Source organism: Manduca sexta, chromosome 10, assembly GCF_014839805.1.
Source record: "Manduca sexta isolate Smith_Timp_Sample1 chromosome 10, JHU_Msex_v1.0, whole genome shotgun sequence".
NCBI classification, from domain to species: domain Eukaryota; kingdom Metazoa; phylum Arthropoda; class Insecta; order Lepidoptera; family Sphingidae; genus Manduca; species Manduca sexta.
In genome coordinates, this window is record NC_051124.1 from 3,969,161 (window position 1) to 3,991,889 (window position 22,729).

General features: G+C 35.4%; 4 protein-coding genes across 6 annotated transcripts in view; 2 read left to right on the forward strand and 2 right to left on the reverse strand.

Moving 5' to 3' along the window:
* The window catches only part of LOC115444373 (laminin-like protein epi-1), a 21,887-nt gene extending 21,216 nt beyond the window's left edge, over positions 1–671 (forward strand). For both annotated transcript variants that reach the window (XM_030170134.2, XM_030170135.2), the window contains exon 12: positions 61–671. In XM_030170134.2, coding sequence (XP_030025994.2) covers positions 61–116 — 56 coding nt within the window. In that variant the 3' untranslated portion in view covers positions 117–671. The remainder of the gene's footprint in view (positions 1–60) is intronic.
* LOC115444375 (UPF0047 protein YjbQ) lies at positions 217–8,624 on the reverse strand. The gene is made up of 4 exons (XM_030170137.2): positions 8,252–8,624; positions 7,922–8,058; positions 5,018–5,146; positions 217–4,259 (listed from the first exon to the last, which is right to left on the reverse strand). Exons 1-4 carry the CDS (start codon positions 8,406–8,408, stop codon positions 4,185–4,187), a joined length of 498 nt encoding a protein of 165 aa, XP_030025997.1. The 5' UTR covers positions 8,409–8,624; the 3' UTR covers positions 217–4,184.
* A 534-nt stretch (positions 8,625–9,158) lies between these two features.
* Positions 9,159–12,254, forward strand: LOC115444374. 2 transcript variants are annotated; one of them, XM_030170136.2, is made up of 4 exons: positions 9,159–9,300; positions 9,896–10,048; positions 10,686–10,775; positions 12,031–12,254. In XM_030170136.2, the coding sequence occupies exons 1-4, from the start codon at positions 9,174–9,176 to the stop codon at positions 12,192–12,194; spliced, it is 534 nt and encodes a 177-aa protein (XP_030025996.1). In that variant the 5' UTR covers positions 9,159–9,173; the 3' UTR covers positions 12,195–12,254. The 2 variants fall into 2 exon arrangements, 1 of the variants encoding a protein (XP_030025996.1); XR_003938724.2 differs by lacking the exons at positions 9,159–9,300; positions 9,896–10,048 and adding an exon at positions 10,373–10,482.
* A 569-nt stretch (positions 12,255–12,823) lies between these two features.
* LOC115444369 (actin-related protein 2/3 complex subunit 2) lies at positions 12,824–22,515 on the reverse strand. Its single transcript, XM_030170127.2, has 8 exons — positions 22,262–22,515; positions 21,665–21,758; positions 21,007–21,106; positions 16,933–17,119; positions 16,246–16,381; positions 15,349–15,433; positions 14,809–15,016; positions 12,824–14,705 (listed from the first exon to the last, which is right to left on the reverse strand). Exons 1-8 carry the CDS (start codon positions 22,333–22,335, stop codon positions 14,678–14,680), a joined length of 912 nt encoding a protein of 303 aa, XP_030025987.1. The 5' UTR covers positions 22,336–22,515; the 3' UTR covers positions 12,824–14,677.
* Positions 22,516–22,729: the final 214 nt, after the last annotated feature.

The window sequence follows — 22,729 nt, forward strand, 5'->3', positions numbered from 1 at the left end:
TTAATAATGTGGTCAATATAAGTGCGTAGTGGAGACAATAAAATTGTTATTTCTTTTCAGACCCCGGCCCCGGACCTCACAACGCCACTTTAGCAGTAGAAGAAACGAAACCGTAAACTAATACCAAATGATGTAGCTGTATAATTAGAATTAAGTTCTTATAGATGTAAGTCGACTGAAACTTAGATCGCTGTGTAAGTAAAATGAAACGCAATATTAACTTTTGCAAATATTTAATCTCTGTCATAATTGTGGATCTATATATTTATATTGTACAAGTTATATGATACAATCAAAATGTTTACCGCGACAGAAGTGGCCCCGCCCGACGGAGCGAGGGCTCAATGTACAACTGTCGTACTACTAAGAAAATCGTGAATCAACCGACTGTACACACAATATATTGATATAATAATTATTGACCTTAAATAATATACACACAAATTATTTGTCTCCCATGTTTTTGTTACATTTAAACCGATTACAACCTCATTTTTACTATGTGCAATACATTATATATAATAACAAATGAATGATTACTGACCTGCTTAATAAGTAAACAATTATGTAAAACTGTGCCCTTACAATGAAATTGTTACGTTTATCATATTTAGTGAAATACTTGGAACCATATATAACAAATGATTAAAAAAGAGTTATACAATAATTTATAATCGGCTATTTGTGTCTGTAGAAAATTACAATAAGTACAGGTTTCCTAAAGTTGCTCAACTACTGAAGATACTTAAATTCCTGACACTTTACGTGGAATGTTTGGAACTTATTATGGTAACTTGCTAGACACATTCGTTGTTATTGACAGCCTAAATTGGGACAGACTAGCTAAATTATATTTTATTAACAAAAACAACGTCCCAACATTGGAATGCTTTAAGGAATGTAAAACAAACATTACCTGATTACTTATCTACATCGTATTTGCTTGACTATTGTTGAGAAATGAAACATCGTAACGGCAATAAATCAATAACGGACTAGATAAATTCGAGCCAATGAAGCGGCAATCTGCGAGTACGTTTTAAAAAACATTTATTAATACAAATTTAAAATTATTGCCGTTACCAATTAGTTTCTTACAATAGTCAAGTAAATAAACAGGCAACTCTTAAATGGCAGTGGCATACCTAACATCCATATTCCATACACAAATAGCGCTCAAACATTTTTACATTACGAATGTATGTACACGGTTAACCGTACATGTATACTAGAGTTAATGCAAAAAATATTTACAGGATCTTAACCATTACGTGTTTAAAAAGCACTTAACCATCCCGCGACCCCATCCCTTGTCTCCCTCCAAACAGATGCAAACCAAATGGTACAAGCTACGGAAAATACAGTAAATGCTTCAAACAAGCGATTCCTTTAGTATAATACGATAGTACATTGAACATGCGTTAGATAAAATATACGTCATATACAATTAATAAATACACGTTCCAAGCGATATACGAAGCTTTGTAATGACCATTAAATAATTCGAAAATATCACTTACGTCTATACAATATGAACTCAAAAGAGGTAAAGTTGTGAATCTATCAAAAGCCCGAATATGACGGTACATCAAGCCCTAAGTGAAGTAACGCTATGGTTGTCCATGAGACAAAACTGTATCATGTCTGTGACATCTACACTTTGTACATGCGGTATCAAAAGAGGGTTCGAGTCGTGTGACGACACCACGTGGCGGGAGCGGGAACCGGAGCGGAGAGCGAGTTCCGCGCCTGATTAAAAACTCACAAAACTGCTGTTTGTTGCAGATTCAAATATAAATGTAAGTCACGCGTGAGCAAATCACCTAACGAGAAATAGTCCAAATAGAAGTTAAAAAAAACTTTTTAATTTTCTATTCCAGGCAGCGTTAAGGAAAAATAATTTGTGTATAATTATTTTTACATGGTAATAATAACAAAGGGTATATTTACCGTAATTTAGATAAATGCCATGGCGTGAATATTAATTATCACATTATATGCAGCAAGTAAGTGAAGTAGGCTTTTGAAGTACACATGCGGCACAGCGTGGTTCGGTATAGTCTAACCGCGTATTCCGCCCGCCACCGCCTCCGCCGCCGACGACGCCACCGCAAACATTAGCCTAGCGCCGACTGTACCCTAATATCTATAATTTATTAAGTCCTAACTAAGTCTCAAGTGTAAAATTGTGCCACACAAGCGATTCTTAACGGGACATTTAAAGCCGAACGCAACCAAACTGCCTGCAAGCCCGCCGCGACTCCCGCGAGGCGGCGGCCGCTACTGAACTCACCCCTATCGAATGTAATGTTCTTTATTTCGATAAATATAATAAATTCCTGTAAGAGACAAGGTTCTCAACCCTGTTATAATTACTGAAATAATGTAATCCGCTATCATATAAAACACCCCTACAGATTAGTCTGTCTGATAATTCTATGTATAAACAGCTATTCCGAACGTCTGACAATTTGGAGCCCCTATCGCGATACTTTCGATACATTATCTAAGTTACATACATGTGGCCGGACATAAAGGTGGTGTTACATACCCTAATACCGCTCGGCGCTCACATATACTCGTAAGTCGTACGCTATACCAACAGTTACGCTAATTTCACCTTACGCGATGGAACTTACATAGGAAGACATACAACTATACATATAGGCATTCATAAACATCGCCAAACTAAAACTGATTAACCTATTACGTAGTACATTCCACGATAAACAAAATTATTGCATTCACATTTACGCAATTACAATGTAGTCGCCAATCATAACGTTTTGGAAACGTATCGAACTAAAACAAAGGGAGGCGGACAGAGAAAAGACACACCCATTACACACATAGTGAACACTGAACACAAACGCACCAGAAACATGGCAAGTCGGTATACCGGTATACCGGAACGAGCGACGGCTCTCGACCAGTCTGCAAATAAACACGTGACCACCCCATAAATCCGAGGCACTTACATGATCTTAAGAGTAATGATATACAACTACTAACTATGGTACAGAACGTCAGCTCATTGTCATTCCGTGAAGGGCCCGTTGATACAACGGGCGTGAAACATTTAAAGCTATGGACATGTTTCATGTACTAATCGTTAATCAATTCTAACCTAACACGGAGAGAGAAGATAGCTATGGTACACGTACAAAGTACTTAACTATTTATATTCTACATTCAGCTCTTAAGACTTACACCAACTGACCGTTTACCAGTGCGATTACATACAAAATTTGTGTAGTAAAATGAGTGTCAGAATTCATAAAAATGTCTAACGTGCTGCCATGTTAAAAAATATACATATGTCTGTCGGTGTACGTTGAAGAAATTTAAACGAGTGCAGTAGTCAAAACTCCGCTGAGGGTTGCATCGCTCGCGCTCGTGTCTTGCGGCGCGGCCGGCGCCGGCCCGCGTACAACGGGCGAGTGTACGGCGCGAGCCACGGGCGACGAGCGACGCCACTCGTGTCCACGCGTCCTCTATGTACATATCGACACAGCGCAACAACAAAACAACAACTCACTTTATGTATACTTTAAAACCGTCGGACGTAACTCCTATGTACAATAAACGGGTCCAGTTACCAATTTGACTGAACATAATATCGATAAAGTACGTTCTGCGCGGGCGCTCCTTTGGAACACGAGCTTTGGCGTCTAACTACCACTTCAATTCCTTTTATTATATTAGATCTATCATAGTATCTACGCGCACACTGCTCCAAAACATTTCACGTAACACAAGGAGCCTTTTGATTTTATTAATATAACACCACATTTACACCCTAAATATTGTATGGAAGTATAAAAATACTATTATCATGATTCTATTATAAAAAATAAGAAATGATTGGTTATCTATTCTACAAAATGTAAAACCATGTGTTACCTGAAAGGTTTCAGAGTATTAATTACATTAAATGAAACTAAACAAACTCATTGGGAGTCACTCACAATAGTATCAAAGCTTGAAAGAACGGGGTGTGAAACGGCCCGCGCAGAGTTTGACAAAGTATTAATCTTATGTACATATTGTCGTTCGAAGATAATAATAAGGACTATCGTCTATCGGCTAGGTGGTGCGTGGGTACAAAAGGTTTACCTCCGTGTGCTCTTGGAGGAGGGGCGCGAGTGCGAGTGCGTGTGGGGGGTCGCGCCCCCCGCCCGCTCCTAACTGGAGCACGACGCCGCCGACACCGGCGACAGCGGCGAGTCGCGCGGACACCCCGACAGCGTCACCACCACCTGCACAGGACACAACACGTGCACCACTCACACCAGGCACTACACTATCGCAACCACATTGGATACTACATATTAACAAGAGGCTTAACCCGTCATGACTTGTCAAAATTTTATTTTCAAATATGTACAGGTAGCTGAATGTTTGCCGCCAAACATTGACAGCTACGCGTGTGACGGAAAAATAACCTTATTATGTAGTATATAAGGTTATAATCCCGTGACACACGCAAATGTCATGTAGCTGTCTTGGCTCGCCGGCGAGCCACGAGAGACCAAGAGTTAAATACGACAAAGTATTTTTTCTGTACAGAATAGATCAATTTGGATGCATCTCTTCTCACTTATTATATAACAGACATGATAATATAACAGTTTGCTTGTAACCATGCAGTCAGTAGGATTGGTTGGAAGGGCCTAAACATAACGCACCTACTATTCTTATTGGGTGATATGTTCAAGAGCTGCGGGGATCAATTACTGAAATATTTTGTAAATAATCTGGATTTTTATAGGTAGAACTTTAAGCTATTTCATAAGCAAAAATCTGGGAAGTTTCAAGAAAGAGCAAGTCAGTATCTGAATCGCTCAGCTCTTATGAATTGGGACACATATACAGAACAACCAAAATTCAACAGATCTATTGCTTTCCACATTTTAGCATGTAAACTTAGTTTAAACATATTATGTTGTAGGAATATTCAAATTAATCCTATATTATACTATAGAACAAATATGTAGAAATAAAGTCCATAGGTTACCTTCCGGCTGCCAGCGTGGTTCCTGTGCTCACATAGCCACACTCCCTGCCATGTGCCAAGGTTCAGTTTCCCATCTGTGATTGGAATGGTCAGTGAAGAGCCCAGGAAACACGCCTTCACGTGAGCAGGCTGTATAACAATAAAATTATTTATATAAAAACTCAAAGACAATCAATTAAGAAGGTTTTACACTTAACTTCATTACTTTTTTTTAATACATTAATTTTGCCAGGAAATAGAATTCCAAATTTAAAAATTAAGTTTTGTCCTATTGAGACTACTCAGCAACACTAGTTTGCACTACAGCAATACAGTAACAGTGTATGTTCAGTATTATCTGTAGGTCTATAAGATCATTGGACCAACTATGATATATGAGTTATGGTGTAAGCCTCCTATACCTAGTCTCCTTAGAAGTTGTAAGGTTCTATTCACTTTTGACTACAACATACATGGGCCGGCTCCATCAGTGAGCCAAAATAAACACTTTCCACTCCAGTTGATTTGTTTAATATTATAATTTCAAATAAAATACTTTCAAATGTACCTTATATTTTGAAACATTAGCTATCGCTCATTTGGACCATTTACATTGGACCCTTTTGTGAAATTGCTTAAAACAAAATGCTTTACCTCACAATCTCAATTTCTTTCCTTAGTAATTGGTCATACAAAACTAATTTTTCTTAACTAATGTATAGAGGATGGCTTATTGTGTATATTCAAACAGTTGTCAGCAGACTGAACAACTTGAAAAAAAGTCTCAACACTAGAACATTTATCCTAAATTGAGTCATAGATGCAAACAGTAGAATAAGTCAAAATTAACTGACCCAAATAAGGGTAGGATGAATATTCAACTAGTTGGCTTTGTTCCATCTTTATGATCAAAACAGCTTTAGTAGGTGAAGTGTCCTCTTCAGGAATGCTGTATTGACTGCTGCATGATTAAGACGATGTCAGCATAAACACAAGACACTCAAACTAGTTGTTCAGCCGGTTGTAAATTGACATAGATTAGAATTACCTGAGTAGGTTTTTAAGAATGTCTATGAAAACAATAAAATAATATTTTATTATATATGATTTTGTTGTTCATGGAATATTGATAATTTAATAACTGCACCTAAAATTAGTGTTACAATAGATTCAGACAAAAAATTCAGGTTAAACATAGATGCATTAATCATATCAATATTTCTTTTAGGGAAACAGAAATAGGCTTGTTCTTCAACAAGATTTTAAATAAAATGAGACAGTTGTAACTTTCAAGAGTTATACTTAAATATGGGTACTCAATTATACAGGTTCATTTTGGCATTGGGTTAATAAATTAAGCTACATGCTCATCTTTCCCTTTGCTTACATTGTGCTAAAAATCATCCATGAATATTAAATATGTTTGCCAAGAATCTTGGTGTTAGTTTTCTTATTTTTTTATAAGTTTAATGCGAATATATTGTGTACATAAATGTATTTCTAACTGTAATATGATTTTTATGCTGTGAGGAATGATCTTAGTAGTAGAGGCATCAGCCCATGTAAAATTAAAATTACTTTTTATTAATATTTACTTTATTCAAAACTTATTCCTTTTTATTATATATTTACATTTATTGTAGTGTTATTTTCAAGAAGATAAGTATGTGGTTTCATTTAGTAACACAATGTCAAAATGATTATATAAATTAAAACAAACATAAACAGCAAATTACCATATACGTTGCATCATATTTTTGTTCTTGAAAAAAATATTACAATTACTTTTTATGTTGAACAGGTAACATGGTAATAGATATTTAAAATATTATAATAGAAATTTACTATTGAATAATACCAAAATCCCATTAGACTTTTAAATTGAATATCTTTAATACTTTAATTAACTATTGAGAATATTATGTGCAAATATAGCTTTCTAAAGATTGTTTTAGGTGAATTCATTAGGTATCATACTAATATTATAAATTTGAAAGTTTGTGAGGATGAATGTATGTATGTTTGTTCCTCTTTTATGAAAAAACTACTAAACGGATTTGGATGAAACTATACAGTATGTAAGACTAGGCAGTATGGTCGTAAGACTATAGACTGTCCTCTAAAGACTAATAAAAAAAAGAAACAATACAGTAATATTGGTTATACATCATAATAACACAGGCTACAATTTATAATAATTTTGTCACAATATAATGATACATAGCAAGTAAGTCTGAAAAATAAATATCCTGGAAAACTTCTTCATGTGGGCGAAGCTGCGAGCAAAAGCTAGTAATACTATATTTCATTTGCAATATTTCCTAAAGTGAGCTTTTATGTCTACTTTAATACAGGCATTTTGTACTATTTATTAAAATATTACAAATGTTAACTTAGTCTCAAGATTAAATAATTATAAAGGAACACAATATTATTTCATCTATTGACATTCATGAATAATGAAAACTACCAAATATACAATGTTACATTGATTGCAGGTAGCTACTTCAGGAAATCCATCGAAATGTTTTTGAGTGTTACAAAAAAATATATAAAAAATAGCATAATACACAATAAATATGTGAATTATAAACATAAATATAGATTGGATACTATATTTTCTATGGGAAATATAAATAAACTATAAAACTTCTGCCTTTCCATAATATTAGTTACACATAGTTACCCAAGAAAAGGATTCTTGAATGTACTTAAGTAATATATTATCTATAACTACTTACTTAATTCATGGTAGGTATGACATGTTTCCAGCCAGTATCAATATTGTATAGTATTAAGATTGAATGGCCAAAACACATGATGGACATAAACAAAATTCTAAATTCAAATTCAAATTGGAAACAAATAGGTACAGATTTTGTTTTCTGAACTAGTAGTGATTATTAGCACAACAAAACAACTCACCATGTCGTCGGGGCCTTCGCAGGAGTGGCGGTAAGGCAATCCTTCCGGCACTATTTTATTGAGCATCATCTCCATGTCGTCCCTAACGTCAGGGTCCCAACTCTCGTTTAGCGCGAGACTCGCCGACGTGTGCATTACTGGAAACAACGTTCATTGATCATCTATACATTGCGCGCGATACGTTAAATCTTGACAATTGAATTTAGTATCACTGGATGATAACACTTCACGAGGTTATCATAATTAAAAACTCGCGCGAGATAAATGTAGGACAAATATGACAGATCGAGTTGCAGCGGCGGCAGCAACGCCGTCTCGATGGATACTCACTTTGGATGTGGCAGAGGCCGACCGCGAACTGGGAAAGCTCGGGCACCTGTTTGAGGATCTCCTCAGTGACCAGGTGCACGCCCCGGTGCTGCGGTCTCAAATTCAGCTTCCGTTGAAACCACGCGGATCCGATCTGAATTCCTCGGTTCGAGGCCATGTTTAATTTTTAAAAACGCTACACAACGACCGCAAGAACACAAACGATCTTACACAACATCACTTAGAACAACCTTTACATGAATTAATCCACAATTATCATAAAAGATTCATCTTCGATCTTTAAATAGTAATAAATATAACGGAGGTTATAGGACAGATTCGACACCCTATTTTCTGCGGGAAAGTGAAACAGTCGACAAACGAAAGAGAAAAACGAACCGAATGTTATCAATGTAAAAAAAACTTCAAGATTCATTCATAAATTCATAAATTGTATATTTTTTTGTTTTTCAACAATACAGAATAATAATAATTATTCAGTTTTCTACTAATGAAAGCATAATTTTCACTAAATTAAGGGCTCTATATAAAATCTAGAATAGGATTTATGAATGAAAAATAATATTTTTATCTATAGCAAGTAAAGTAAATGGGCGGGAAGTTTAAAATCCCTAAATCACTACTATAAAATTTTATTATATATTTTTTTATTGGTAGATACTTACTAAATACAAATTCGATTATAAAATACCTTAAAAACAGCATGATTTATCATTAATTCAACTATACGTATTAACATGATGGTATTGACCTAATTATTTCAACTATAACAAAATAATGGGAGCGCCTCGTTACGGCGCGGTCACACGAAGGTGCGGCAGACACTCCTTCAAATCAAAACAGTATTCCCAAGTTGTTCAATAAACGCGTCCACGTCGGTTTTTTGAGCCCCTATTTTAAGCCGAATTAAACGTTTAAAACAATGGAACCTATTATGGACGTGTTAAAAAACTCGGCAGACCGAGAATGGCTCGAGAAAAATGTCGCTGGCAGTAACTTACGGCTATGGCAGATTATGTTTTTCTGTTTCGCAGGGCTTACTACAATAAGTAAGTGTTAAAAATATTAAGTAATTACTTACGCATAAATACAAAATACTTTTTGGTGAAATTATTTATTAGATTAGTGTTTTATCGGTAAATTTATTACTTTAGGTGAGCAGGTAGACAATTTTGCATTATTATACATTCTCTGAAATATCTGGTGAGGGTTTCGACCTACGAAGATTTGGTGATTTTGCTTTCTTATTTTGTATCTCACCACCTACCCTTATCAAATATGTGTTCGGCGCAACACACCTTTTCACGCATGATACAAAACTTCGGCTTAGATACATGCTTGTTCTCAATCTCCTCTCGAAGAACTCGTCTCGAAGAAGGAAAAGGTACTTATTAGAAAAACTCATACAGAGTGATCCTCAACTAGAAAATCGAACCTTGGACTTCTCGGAAAACAGCTAGACATCTAAGGGAAAACACTTACTTACCCCAAATATCTTCATTGTTACTCGCTATACCCACAGCATACTAGACATTCATGATGTAAGGATTTAATATGACTATAATGTTATTTATTTATTTATATTATTATTTATTTATTTCCAATTCTACTCTTGATGATATGAAATACCATTCATCGTTTCAGTTGTAATGGTGTGTTGCTGTTTCCGCTTCCGGATCCCGCGCACAAAGCAACAAATAGAAGCAGATTACCAAAGACGAAAAATTACCACGAAATTTCGTCAACAATTAGAAACCATACAAGATGCAAAAATGGATGCAATGTCGTTAAAAGACGGTTGGTACTTACACATTATATGGAAGGTAGAGTACGTTAGTTTTAGCTTGTTTAGATTTAGTATTCATATACTACGTTGGTAATAGGTCTGCATATGGAATTAGCCTCAGGAGATACGATCAAGGGAGCTGACAAAGGCGTAGCAAGCCAGAATCAAAATATTACGTTATCATCTAGATATTCTTAAATTTTGTAGCCTACTTTTCATATTGTACACAAGGACATCACCGTGACATTTGATTAGCGCTATACCATAATACCCAGATAAAAAAACACAAATATCAATGCCAAATTTGGGGATTCCCCGGTAAATTATTACAGATTACTAAGTTTACGCCTCATAAAGTTTAGTTTAGTTGTGTAGTCTAAATTACATTATTATTCTAAATATTATTATATATTGCCCTAAACTCAAGATATATCAATTTTGAAGCGTAAGTAGCACAAATATCTTGCTTAACATAATATTGGGTTCAACATAATGCAAATATGTAGTAACTATTTAAATTGATGACTAGTCTGTAATTTACGTACAGCACCGCATAAACAAATGACTACAACGGATTCCCGTTTATTTGCATTAAAATGCACGATAAGATAACGATAACAGACATCTGGCCATTGTTCTGTACGGCAGCTCTGGAGTTGCTCCACGAGAAATCAGCTCAGGAAATGGCGGACAACCAGCAAGAATCGCAGCCAAGCTCCATTATGTCTCCGCAGCAGAGTGAGTTAAATTTCTACCAGCAAATAAAACTGCATTTTTACCTTACAAGTTTATAGGATCTTGATTAGAACAATTGCGATATTGGAACCAAAATTAAATTTAAAACAATAGAATTAATGTCACTAATTATTGTTTATTATTATTTAAAAAAAGAATGGCTTTAAATCGAATAACACAATGCATTCTTTGATGCATTCCCATGTTGCAATGATATTTAAGATTGCTTATTTGCAATGATATTATCAATTGTGTTACACAGTTTAGTTCCATATGTGATAGTCCTACAAATACTATCCGCAGTGGCCACGAAGTCTTCACTATTTATTGTAATGGAATCTATTATAATAAAAAAAACAGTTGTGACTATCGTAGAGTGTTACTCACAACTAACGTATAATGCAAACCATTAAAGAATAAAGAGTCAAAATATTATAACTGAAGAATAATTGTAGCGATTTCGTTTCCTATAGCATTGCTCAACTGTAGCCCGTACTGTATATAGGGCCGTAATATGCGGTACAGCCATGCTTATGCCAGTTTTATTTACAGCATGTATTTATAACCCTGTTTGACCAGATGCTTCAACTGTCTCGCAGAAAGTAGAGGTGAAGTATATTGCACGAGAAAATAGACGCTAATAATTAATGATTTTCCAATTACTATTCTCCACTCTTGGATCAGTGGCGTACCCGTTTTCTGGCACTGCACAGGTTCATTAGCGGCGCCATCACTTACCTTCATTTATTGGCTTACTGTTTAAAATAGACATTCCCGTGAAAATATTGTGTCTAACATACTGTAATTTATGTTCTTTTGAGATATAATGTGTCTATCAACTATTTATATTCAGTGGTTTGTTTCTTACCTTAATGATTTGACGTAGGCGAAATGGTTTTTGTCAAAATACTTATTAAAAAGCAATAATCATTGTCTAGCTCCCATATCCCAATGGAGCTTCAGATATCACAATTTAATTATGACATAATGTATTCTTATTTATAACATTTGTATGTATTATTATTTTTGTTTTTTTTTTCTTTTAAAACTTATCATTATTAATTATACTTCGTACACCTCATGCTGCCCCATATTATTCCGTTTTCTCTTATATCTATCCCATTGCTGTCTGTAAGAGATTGCCTTGTGGGATAAGACCGCCATTTGTACTTTTTTCTATATCTTGTTCCATGATCTTATGTCTCTGGTGTATAAAAAAGTGTAAATAAATAAATAATACATTTTTCGCAATTTGCAGGTTCTTTGGACACTTTCCAACCAGAAGGCGGACAAAAGCCCGAGCCTCAGGTGTCCGGGAACAATTTCGTCAAGTTTGCGACCAAAGTGGCCAACATTTCTAAACTTGGTCAGCCCAAGTCGCCAACCTCGCCCACACCGTCGGGGAACAAAATGGATTTTTAAAATTACATTGATGTATGACAAGATGTAATTTTTTTTTTCATAAATAACCAATGTAATTGACCTTTTATTTATTTGAATTAAAATGTTAGAAGCGGCGATAGCCTAGTTGGGTATGGAACGGATACGAATGTCTGCAGGTTTAAATCCCAAAGGTACACACCTCTGACTTCTGCAAAATCATATGTGTATTCTTTGTATATTATCGTGTGCTTTAACGGTGAAAGAAAACATCGTGAGGAAACCTGCATACATGAAAAGTTCCCTATAGGAATTTTGAGGGTGTGTGAAGTCTACCAATCCACACTAGGCCAGCGTGGTGGACTAAAGCCTAATTCCTCTAAGTAGTAGAGGACGCCCGTGCCCAGCAGTGGGACAGTATATAATATAGGGTTGACATTATTATTATTTTATATACTAATAGTCGTAGAACAAATCTTTTTTCAATTTCGACTTACCACCTCTGATTACCTCATGTCATTTGTATACCAATAACAGTGACAACCAAAACCATCATAATCACATTATGAAAACCCACAAATTCTTGTTAATATTTACTGTTGATCAATATGAATGTCTGTTTTTTTGTATTGCATTTACTGGGATAACATTAGTTAAAGTAAAATAAAAGATTATTGCAGTAAGTTTTCTTTAATCTAAAAAATAAAAAATACAATATAAACGGATTTTAAATCATAAGAATAATTACATATTCACAATTTATTCAGGCGTTTAAACTGACATAAAAAAAAACAATGCTCCTCAGTTAGCAATAACTTTAAAGCAACATTTAACTTACTTATAGTACATAAATAATACCTCTCGCGAATAAAATTACAATAAATTGAAGTTAGCCGAATATTTAAATAGTTAAAATTGTCTCTACATGCATCTTTACGTTCCATTCGTACTCATAGAATGCTTTATTAATCTCACGATTATCTTCATTTGACTTAGCGAATAATAAGTGTATGATAACCAATGACTGCCATCAGACGAATTTATTCTAACAACTCTCAGTCCATAACACAATATATGTTTCAGCACAATCTCACCCGCACACGGCTATCAACGAATCTACATAATATGTACTAATCCGCTCATCACCTATAACTTAACGCACTGCGTTCTGTTTATTTGTTCATGCATATTATTGTTGACAATATATTGAGCAACATCGCTTCGTACACAACACAGTGCGCATAATATAATACAAACGCATGTCTAGAGAGGTGTTCAAACGAGGAGCTAATCAACTACTTCACAAACGCCTCGCAATTATAAATCTCTGTTACGTTAACTCCGCTCCGTCCAAATTAAATGCATTAGATATGAATAAGGTACTGATGAGCGTACTCGAATTGCACTTAAATATAACTGTGTCATGTTCTAAACTAGCGACTCTACAGAACCAAAGCCGGCGCGGCTTCGTCAACAGAACCAACTCAACACAATCTTCACCATAAATAAGGCCATTATATCTTTACTCTTCTATACCCCTGCATGTGGAAGTACAGTGTATCTATTGAGAGATATACATTTTCACTTACATATTTATAATTGAATCAGACCTACCTAACAAGTGATGGTGGAAACATTATTTTAAAAATTATCCTTTACTTATATTGCATAGTATCATCGTGTAACTAAGGAGGAGCAATATTTAAAAATTAAACATTGAATATAATTCGTACGAGTTTGTGCATAATACCTGTTTCGATATTCCAGTGATGTCAACCGAAACTGTAAGTATAAGCTAGGTTTCATATTATACATTTTATTCTACATGAGGATTGGTAATATGATTGCATAAATTACAACATAATTACGTAGGCTACAAGAAAATGTTCGCACGTGGTGGAGCAACGTCTACGCGTAGGTTCGCTCTGCTGCGCCTGCGTGTCTGCGCTCAGGGCGTACGCTACACTTTAGGAACCCAAGTTTGAATGCAGCGCCTTCTCTATAAATATAACTCTCATAATAATAAAGCATAATTTTGTTATCAACAAACCTACGGCAACATTATTTATTGACTTTATACTACACTTTAAAACCTGACAATACATATAGTACAATGTGCACGGCCCGGCGACGGCACGGCTACGGTCCGGCGACGGCACGGCGACGACATGTTGAGCACAGTTGGAACATTTGGCATTTGTTTACGTTATCAATAACATGACGATGCTACCGCATGAGTAAGTACTTTGTGACGATCGCGCGAAACCCAAACAACAATACATCATGATAAATAAATACCAAATATTTATATGACTTCTGACTTACTTTGGATATAATGAAATACGCACAATTTGAATGTTTGGCGGTGAACGCATCCAACGCGTCCACCGCTTCCACAGTAGTAATGTCTCGGGGCCGGCGCGTGGCGCGGCGACGGCGCGGCGCCGCGGCCGGCCGCCTCGGCCGCCGCTCGCACCGCCGCCCGCTCCGCCGCCGCCGCTCGCGCCGCCACCGCCGCGCAACACTCAATCCCGTCTCACAAACGTTCTGCCCCTGCAACACGCCACGACAAATTAGTACATCAGGAGACGCGGTACATATACAACAACAAAGATGTATAGTTTATGTTAAATATTATCTTTGTATTGTTACGTACGTGATGGTCTTGCGCTCGGTGGGTCTGGTGGTGACTTGTGGGCGGGCGCGGTTCAGCACCTTGAGAAGGTCGCCGGCCTTGGCGCGCATGCGCGAGTGCACATACACCTTCGAGCACTTGATGTGGTAGTGCAGGTAGTCGCGGAACATGTGCAACAAGTCGATCGTGTTGTCGCGCGCCGCCGCACACGTGTGTCGCGGGAACAACACTGTAACATTACAAAAAAAAGTTTCAAATATCATTGAAATTCGGCGATGTAGTATCAATCAGATTGGTACTGACTTGAGGTGTTTACGACACAACATAGTACATAAACAATAGAATAGCCACAAGCAGTAGAAACATCATCCAGATTACTACATTGTATACATCTCCCAGAGACAGTCTCATGATGCCCATTAATTACAATATTTGTTAACTGGAAATAGCCATTGACAAGAAAGCAATTGTACCAACCCAGTAGGACTCTTGTGTCTGAGAAACATACGACAATGTCTAGAGAACTAAGTAATTGAATTTAATCAAATCATCAGTACTTACCAAACGTAACATAGCTGATATTTTCGCCTACTCTCGCATCGGTGTCAACGAGTTCTAGCGGCGGCTCCTTGTGTGAAAATAACACCTGCGAACAATTATTACAGAGTATTAAATTAAGGTGGTAGCTCAAGGTCCATTTTCATACATTTTGTTTCGGCTTTAATCTGGGTAACTAAACAAGTATTGGCAAGTAAAGAATTTAAATTCACGTCTAGTTAGTGATTAGTTCTCGCAGTTGAAAGAAAAATGTAAAAATAATTAATAATCATGGATATTTCTGCCTTTAAAATTTCGTCATATTAAATTTTAAAGGCCGAAATATACCCAGATTAAAGCCGAAACAAAATGTATGAAAATGGACCTTGAGCTACCACCTTAAGTGACAATCATAATAACAAATTTTTGTTTGCAGGTCCAACAGCATGAGAGTTCCCAAAATAAAATTCACATATGACCACATTATTGGGGTCAAAAATAATCTAGTTAGTCAAGGCCAATGTTAATATGAAGTGAAAATTTTAATTCATTCAACAGTAACCAGGTGACTTCACCTGTTTTTATTTTACGGACAGTATGAGTTAACCTCTTTTGGAGTTGGTTAAAAATATTTCATTTATTTCTTATTTATATCCTTCAAAAACACAAAACAGTGTCAGTTGGTAAGACAATCCATAATAATAAGTTCAAACAAGCCAGTTAAATTGTGTTGATTTGCGAGAAGAAACATCTTTCTTCAATCAACACTCTATTGACATTTGACATCACTACACTTACCGTTGGTATTGCACCAATGGTGGCGATTGGTCATATCCATATAAAAAAGACAAATTTTGTGCCATAAGAAATCTCAGTGGAGTTTGTTAATATAAATTATAATGTATGTCACAAATTTCGTACTTGGGGAGCGGTGTGCGAGGCTCTCCGGCCTTCCTTTAGCTCTTGCATGAACACCTTGCCTATGACCATGTCATCCTCGTGCCGGAACACGGTCGAGAACACCACCGTCACGCGGTCCGCCTGCGCCTCCACGTATCTGCAACACATTTGATAATATTTTTTTAGGAAAAGAGGACAAAGGGGCAAAAAGGATCTTAGTAAAGGTTTTTTTTTTAAATAATTCGACATATTGCGATAATTGTGTTTATTTTAAGGTAGGAGCATTGATATTTCCCTATAAAAAATATTGTAAATATAAATCGATGAGACATTACATTATTGATAGGTCGAACCTGATGAACATTGACTATGATTAATCATACAGAAAATATGTTTGTGAACCACACTTCTTCCTGTTTAACCCCTTTGTGAGATGACGACACATTTCAATAACATATACATAATTACACCACTATCCTGGAAGGGTGGACAAAGGTCTACTTAGTGCACCCCCAATTCACCAAGCTAAGACTTCTCGTTAATTTGGTATCACAGTTTAGAAGTCAAAAATGGACAAAAAATTAATAACATTCAAAGTTGTTTCTACTACTTATGAGTAGTCCATCAGGCAAGCGACTCGCCCGTCATGTAGTTGTGTTAAGAAATAGTAATGACTTTTTAATATAAAAATCAGTTACTAATACTAACAGCGTCTCATCCTGTCTGTAGTTGATAACGGCCCGCTTGTGTCCGACATCGCCATCCTCCTGGAACTGGAAGTAGCGCTCGAACACGGACGCGAAGCAGTTTCGCTTCAGCAGCCCGACCTTCTTCACCACGTCCTCCCAGTCGTCCGGGATGTTCTCCATGTCCAGCAGGAGCGAGATGTTGTATCCTGTATAGAATTAGGGATCAGATTTAATTTAACGCCTTAATATGGCAGTTTCGAATGATCTTGTATATTTGTGCATTTAATCCTCGTATCCGAATGGGTAATCACATCTAATGACGGGCCATGTTCGTGTGCAGTAACACGAGCATTTACCGCGCCAGCCATTTATAAGCCAGGTATGATTTTTTATCTAGAGTCCTGCTGCTGCGCGCAGCAATCGATCCGCTTCAACTGAATTCTTAAGCAGCAGGTAATTATTACTCTGTCGCGCGAGCCATAATTAAATCGGCTTAATACCGCGCACGCACTTTACTGTAGCCCATTTGCCGCATTCCTTAAAATCGACAAAAAGTCTCTCGCAATGCTGCGTGTTCGAAGTTCGAACGCACCAATGTATGAATTGGCTGACGAGCCACCCCATTAAGTGCGACTGCCCCGCGAGCTCATGTTCGGGTGCTTGTCGCGTTATGGAGGCGCGGCTTAACATTAACGGTCGATTGAAACAACATATGACAAACAAGAGAGGCAGTATCTATTAAAATTTGACATATTTGATAAAGTGTACATAACAGACAGACACATGTAATCTCTCGACGGAGGCTTACTCCTAGGATATCTATAACGACTGTGTTTTACTTATAAGCGAATGTGCACAAGCTGGGTCCAATGAGCAATATGATTGAATTTAAAAGTATTTACTTTGTAGCTCCTTCACTTGCTAATATAATTGTTATTTTTTTCTTTGAGATGCGAAACCTTGTGTGATATGGCCAAATTATTCTTTTATTTATTTTGAATGATGTTTGATTGGAAATGATTTAGTCATAATGTTATGTAGAGTCTTTATACATAAAATATATGATGTTTTCTCTATACTTCTCTAGTGTGTAAAATACAATTGATTTGTATGGTTTCCATACATCTCAGATACGGTGATAAATCCTGTTAGACAAGTAAATCTGACGTAGCATTGACTTGTCAGATTGCTGACTACGTGTTAATATCAACTATAATATAAGATCAACAATCCAGCGTTCAATGAGAATTTTTAAATACAATATTTTCAGGTTATCCAATTTCAAGAACTTTTAGCAACACTTGAAACTAAATACCAGACATAATGACTAATTAAAATATTGTCGATCAATATATTTCTACAGAAATATATATATTTATATTATATTTCATAGTTTTTGGCCGATCCTCTTTTTCAAGTGGTAAATAAACCATATCTCATCAATACGCGGGGGCATGTAAATTGAAATTAGTCGACATCGTACTAGTTTCCTCTATTAGTTCATTGGCATTCGGCGCAAAAGCTGCACTGACGATTTGAATTACATTAGTTATGTCTAACTTTGAAACTAACAAATGCGACGATGAATTGAATTAGAGCGGGATCGGGTACTAGTTCGAGGTCACTTGACAGAGCGCACTTTGATCCTATACAGTTCTCAAGAAATATACCATACCATATTCATAAAAATCAATACTTATATATTTTCCATTTAGTAAATTGTAGTCGCTATTGACAAATTTTAACAAAATCTTTATTTGAAAAGGTGTTATTTATTTTCCCTCTCTTCATAACCATATAATATCATTATAAAAAATACACAATATTTTGCTTTTGATTACAAAACATTAATCATTGCCGGGCAACAATTTAAAATGGACCGCGGCTATCTTATCAACCGTGGAGCAAGGCGGCGTATCTTATCACAAAATTCGTCGAAGATATATTTGTTATTTTATGTTTTAAAATATTGATTCCCCTGCACATTTATGTGCGATTTCAATACTGACTCATTGACTTTATGCGTACGTAATTCAATTGATGAATACGCCGGAGCCGCGCTGTATTGGTGTGAGAACTGACAATAAATCAAAGGGCGTGGCTCATCAGGTTCAAATTTACGAACATTTTATCTAAATTGATTTTTTATAATACTTTTTTACATAGATATTTACGTCATTGTTTGTTGACTCAACGTAAGGCCATTGGGGATTGAAACGCGAGGAATTTGTTAAATTATATGTGAAGCGAATTGAAAATTTTCCTACAATAAGCTGGTATATACATGAGGAATAATTATAATTATTAATTCGCGTCACAAATATCCTTAACCGATAAATGGCAGTAGTCAGAGACGCCGTAATATTATATCGCACCTAACTTGGCGCATTGACAACCTTGTTGCCATGTGTAGTCTGAACGAGCTTACATGATACGGTATATTGAACAGTAATAACATAAAATAGACCATTAAATTAAAACCGCAAAATGATAAAAAATTGCATAGCTTTTGTAATAAAAACGATAACAGGTAAAAAACCAACATAGCTCGTATAATGATACATGATTTAAAAGTTACTGTACAATGGATAATTACTGACTAATTAGTTTCAAATATCCTCCAATGACCCACATTGGGCCAGCATGGACTATAGTTATACTCTATTTGATTGCTAATGTACTACAAAGGCACGTTTACCTAACAAATTAACATATTTTACGTCATCTACCATAATGTCCACTTAAACGACAGTATTTAAACCTCATACAAGTACTAAAGGCAGACAAATGTACTGTAAGTAGAAGGCTAACCAGTTGCGGTTACTACACATTTATATATAACATATAACGCCTTATATGTTCTATAGTGCTTGACTCCGCCACATCAATTAATAACCACACCCATTATCACAATAGTTCGGCATTCGTTCAGGAAAACTTATTTCAACTAATTATGAAGATATAGTACCTTTATATATGCATAAAATAACAATTGTCGGTTCATTGAACACGTCTTGTGTAACTCTAGATGTACAACTGTTTGCATTCCAACTTTCTAACCCGATAGAAATACGCCTTTATAATCGGCTTTGTTTACAATTATTTGTGTTTATAGTCCATTAAACAAATGCCGATAGATTGAGTAATTTAAGAAATTACTCATGAAGAGTTTGAGTATGGACACTTGATTCACAAATACGCATTTAGTTCATTCGTGTTGTCGATTTCAATTCGAAAAATCGCGCGAGGGAGAAGCAATTTGTTACTATGTAAACCATATTATTTTTGACGTAGGAAGAAAATAGCACATGTTGCCCCACTCTCCCCTTTTGAAAAAAAACAATAGGCATAAGTATCTTTACAGATCTTTTTAACTAAGTTAAGCAACAAAAGCTACATTGAACTGTATACAATTTAAAAATATAATTTGCAATTATTTAGTTGAATTGATGTGAATTGATCATAATTTACATTTATATCAGACAAAAATGTTTTTGTGATTTACCATTTTCAATCCAGACTAGAAGCAAATAACTCACTCCTAGACAAAAATATATTCAAGATTTTGGACTTTAAATTTATCTCAAACCAGAAGCATTTCCATAGCTAATTAGTCAGAGGAGGTGGAAGGATCTTTTACTGCAGTAAAATAAATATGTTCAAGAATGCATTCTTCCTTCCTCTCCCCTCCCTCCTCTGTCATTCAACAACTATAACAATTGACACATAAAAAATATACAGCAATTAAAATTCTTTGGCAATATGTACACCTATATACTTTTCTTTAGATTCTTATTAATAAATAAAATAATTCCACAGAATATACTGTAATAAGAACCGTAACAAAATCTAAAACATATCCTTGTATTGTGTACTTTGAATTTCAAATTGTTATATCACTATTTCATCTGGAATAAGTACCATCAAGCATTTTTCAGGATAAAAACTAGTCTACATGTTATTCCTAGACTGGGTGTGCCAAGTTTCATTTAAAGCCATATACATACACATATATGTAGCGTAACACATACACATTTAAACATTCTTATATTTTATACTTATGAAAGTCAAATAATTTACACTAATCACTCACCCGATTCTGTTTCTGTGAGTAATTCACCGTAAACCCTTTTGAGAAGCTCGTCCGCCCCATGTTCCTCTAATTGCTTGTAGAACTTCAATGATATACTAACCTAAAACAGAATTTGTTAACATATCTTGAGTACAATGCAAGAATCTTTAATATTAATTTAAGTTGCTAAATTACTAGACATAATTAGCACATTTTATTATAAATCTCTTTAAAAATTATGTTTTAACAATGTTGTAAATAATAATAAACAGGAAAATGAAATGCTCATATAAAAATTACTTAAAATAATATGTAAAGGAGGAACATATTGATACTAGATTGTAATAGTTAAATTATATTCAATAAATATAACAAATTTAAATATATACTTTCATGTATCATGCCACCAGATATATTACAAATGCTAATAAGTCCAATTTAAAGACATTCTTAAGGTTGGTAAGTTGGCCTTTCATTATAATAAAAAGTGTAGAATAATAATCAGTTTGAAATATTTTTCAGGGTTCCAATAATACATGGGGCTGGTTGCAAATAAAATTCAAACTGAGTGGTTTGTAGCAGTGATAGGTCATACTAATTCTTGTGAATGGGAAATGAATGAGACTTAAGAGATAAAATATGCCATATTGTAAATAGTAAATCAATAAATGTTACATACCCTAACTTTGGTTTTGTCTCCATTAACATTGGATATATGAAACAGAACTCCATCAAAATCTGCTACAGTAACATCTATTGACTCAGGCTTTAAGCTGAAAATTACAAAACAATATTTGTCACAAAAATATTATATGGCTCTGAGCGGGGTGGCCAAGTGCACAGCACCCAGAACACCAAAAGAACGCCGGTGTCACATACATTGTTTACCATTATTGGAATCCAAAAACATTTTATAGGATGTTTCCGCACGCACACAGGCGAATACCAATAAACAACCGATATGACTCATCCATGCCGAGATAGGCACCACCGCGTCATTCTCCGACCGTGACATAATCACAATTTTAATTTTATACTCTCCAAGTTATTGCACTAACATGGATTTGAGTAATAAGGCGGCCAACGTGGGACCACCCTCAAAGAACTTGACACTTGTCAAGTTACTGCCGAAAGGGGTTATGACCGAGTAACAACCCTTGTAAAAATCCACTTTGCGGCACCACACATAACAATATTCACGAAAGGCACGCTAAATAAACAGGTCGTAATTGTGTGTAAAAAAAAACAGTAAACTTTCTAAGCGTAACGTACTCACCGCGCCAGTGCATTTTTATATTTAACTGTTAACGTTTCTTCTATAATTCTATTATTGATCTCGAGTAAGATCATTATTTAACAATTTATAACCTACAGTTTTTTCATAAAATAAACGCCTATAGCACCTTCATTTAATAATTTTTACGGAAATGTTTAACGATGACCGCCCGTACATAGATATCCATAAACGACAGAAAGAAAAGGAAGCTCCAAATAAATGATATATCGGCCATGTAACCATAGACTATATAGAGTTGAACTCTGTCAAAGTAGTCGATTCGATTATTTATTGGACAAGATAGGTACCCAATATATTTTCATGCCTTGCCTGTACTAGAACAAGTTTCAAGATTTATATCCTGTAGGTACATCCTTAACGTCGCGTAAATTAAAAAGTTAGCTCTGCTCTATTTTATGAATTTTGTCTATTGGTTTGTCTTTTATTTGCTGAAGTGTGCAGTATTTT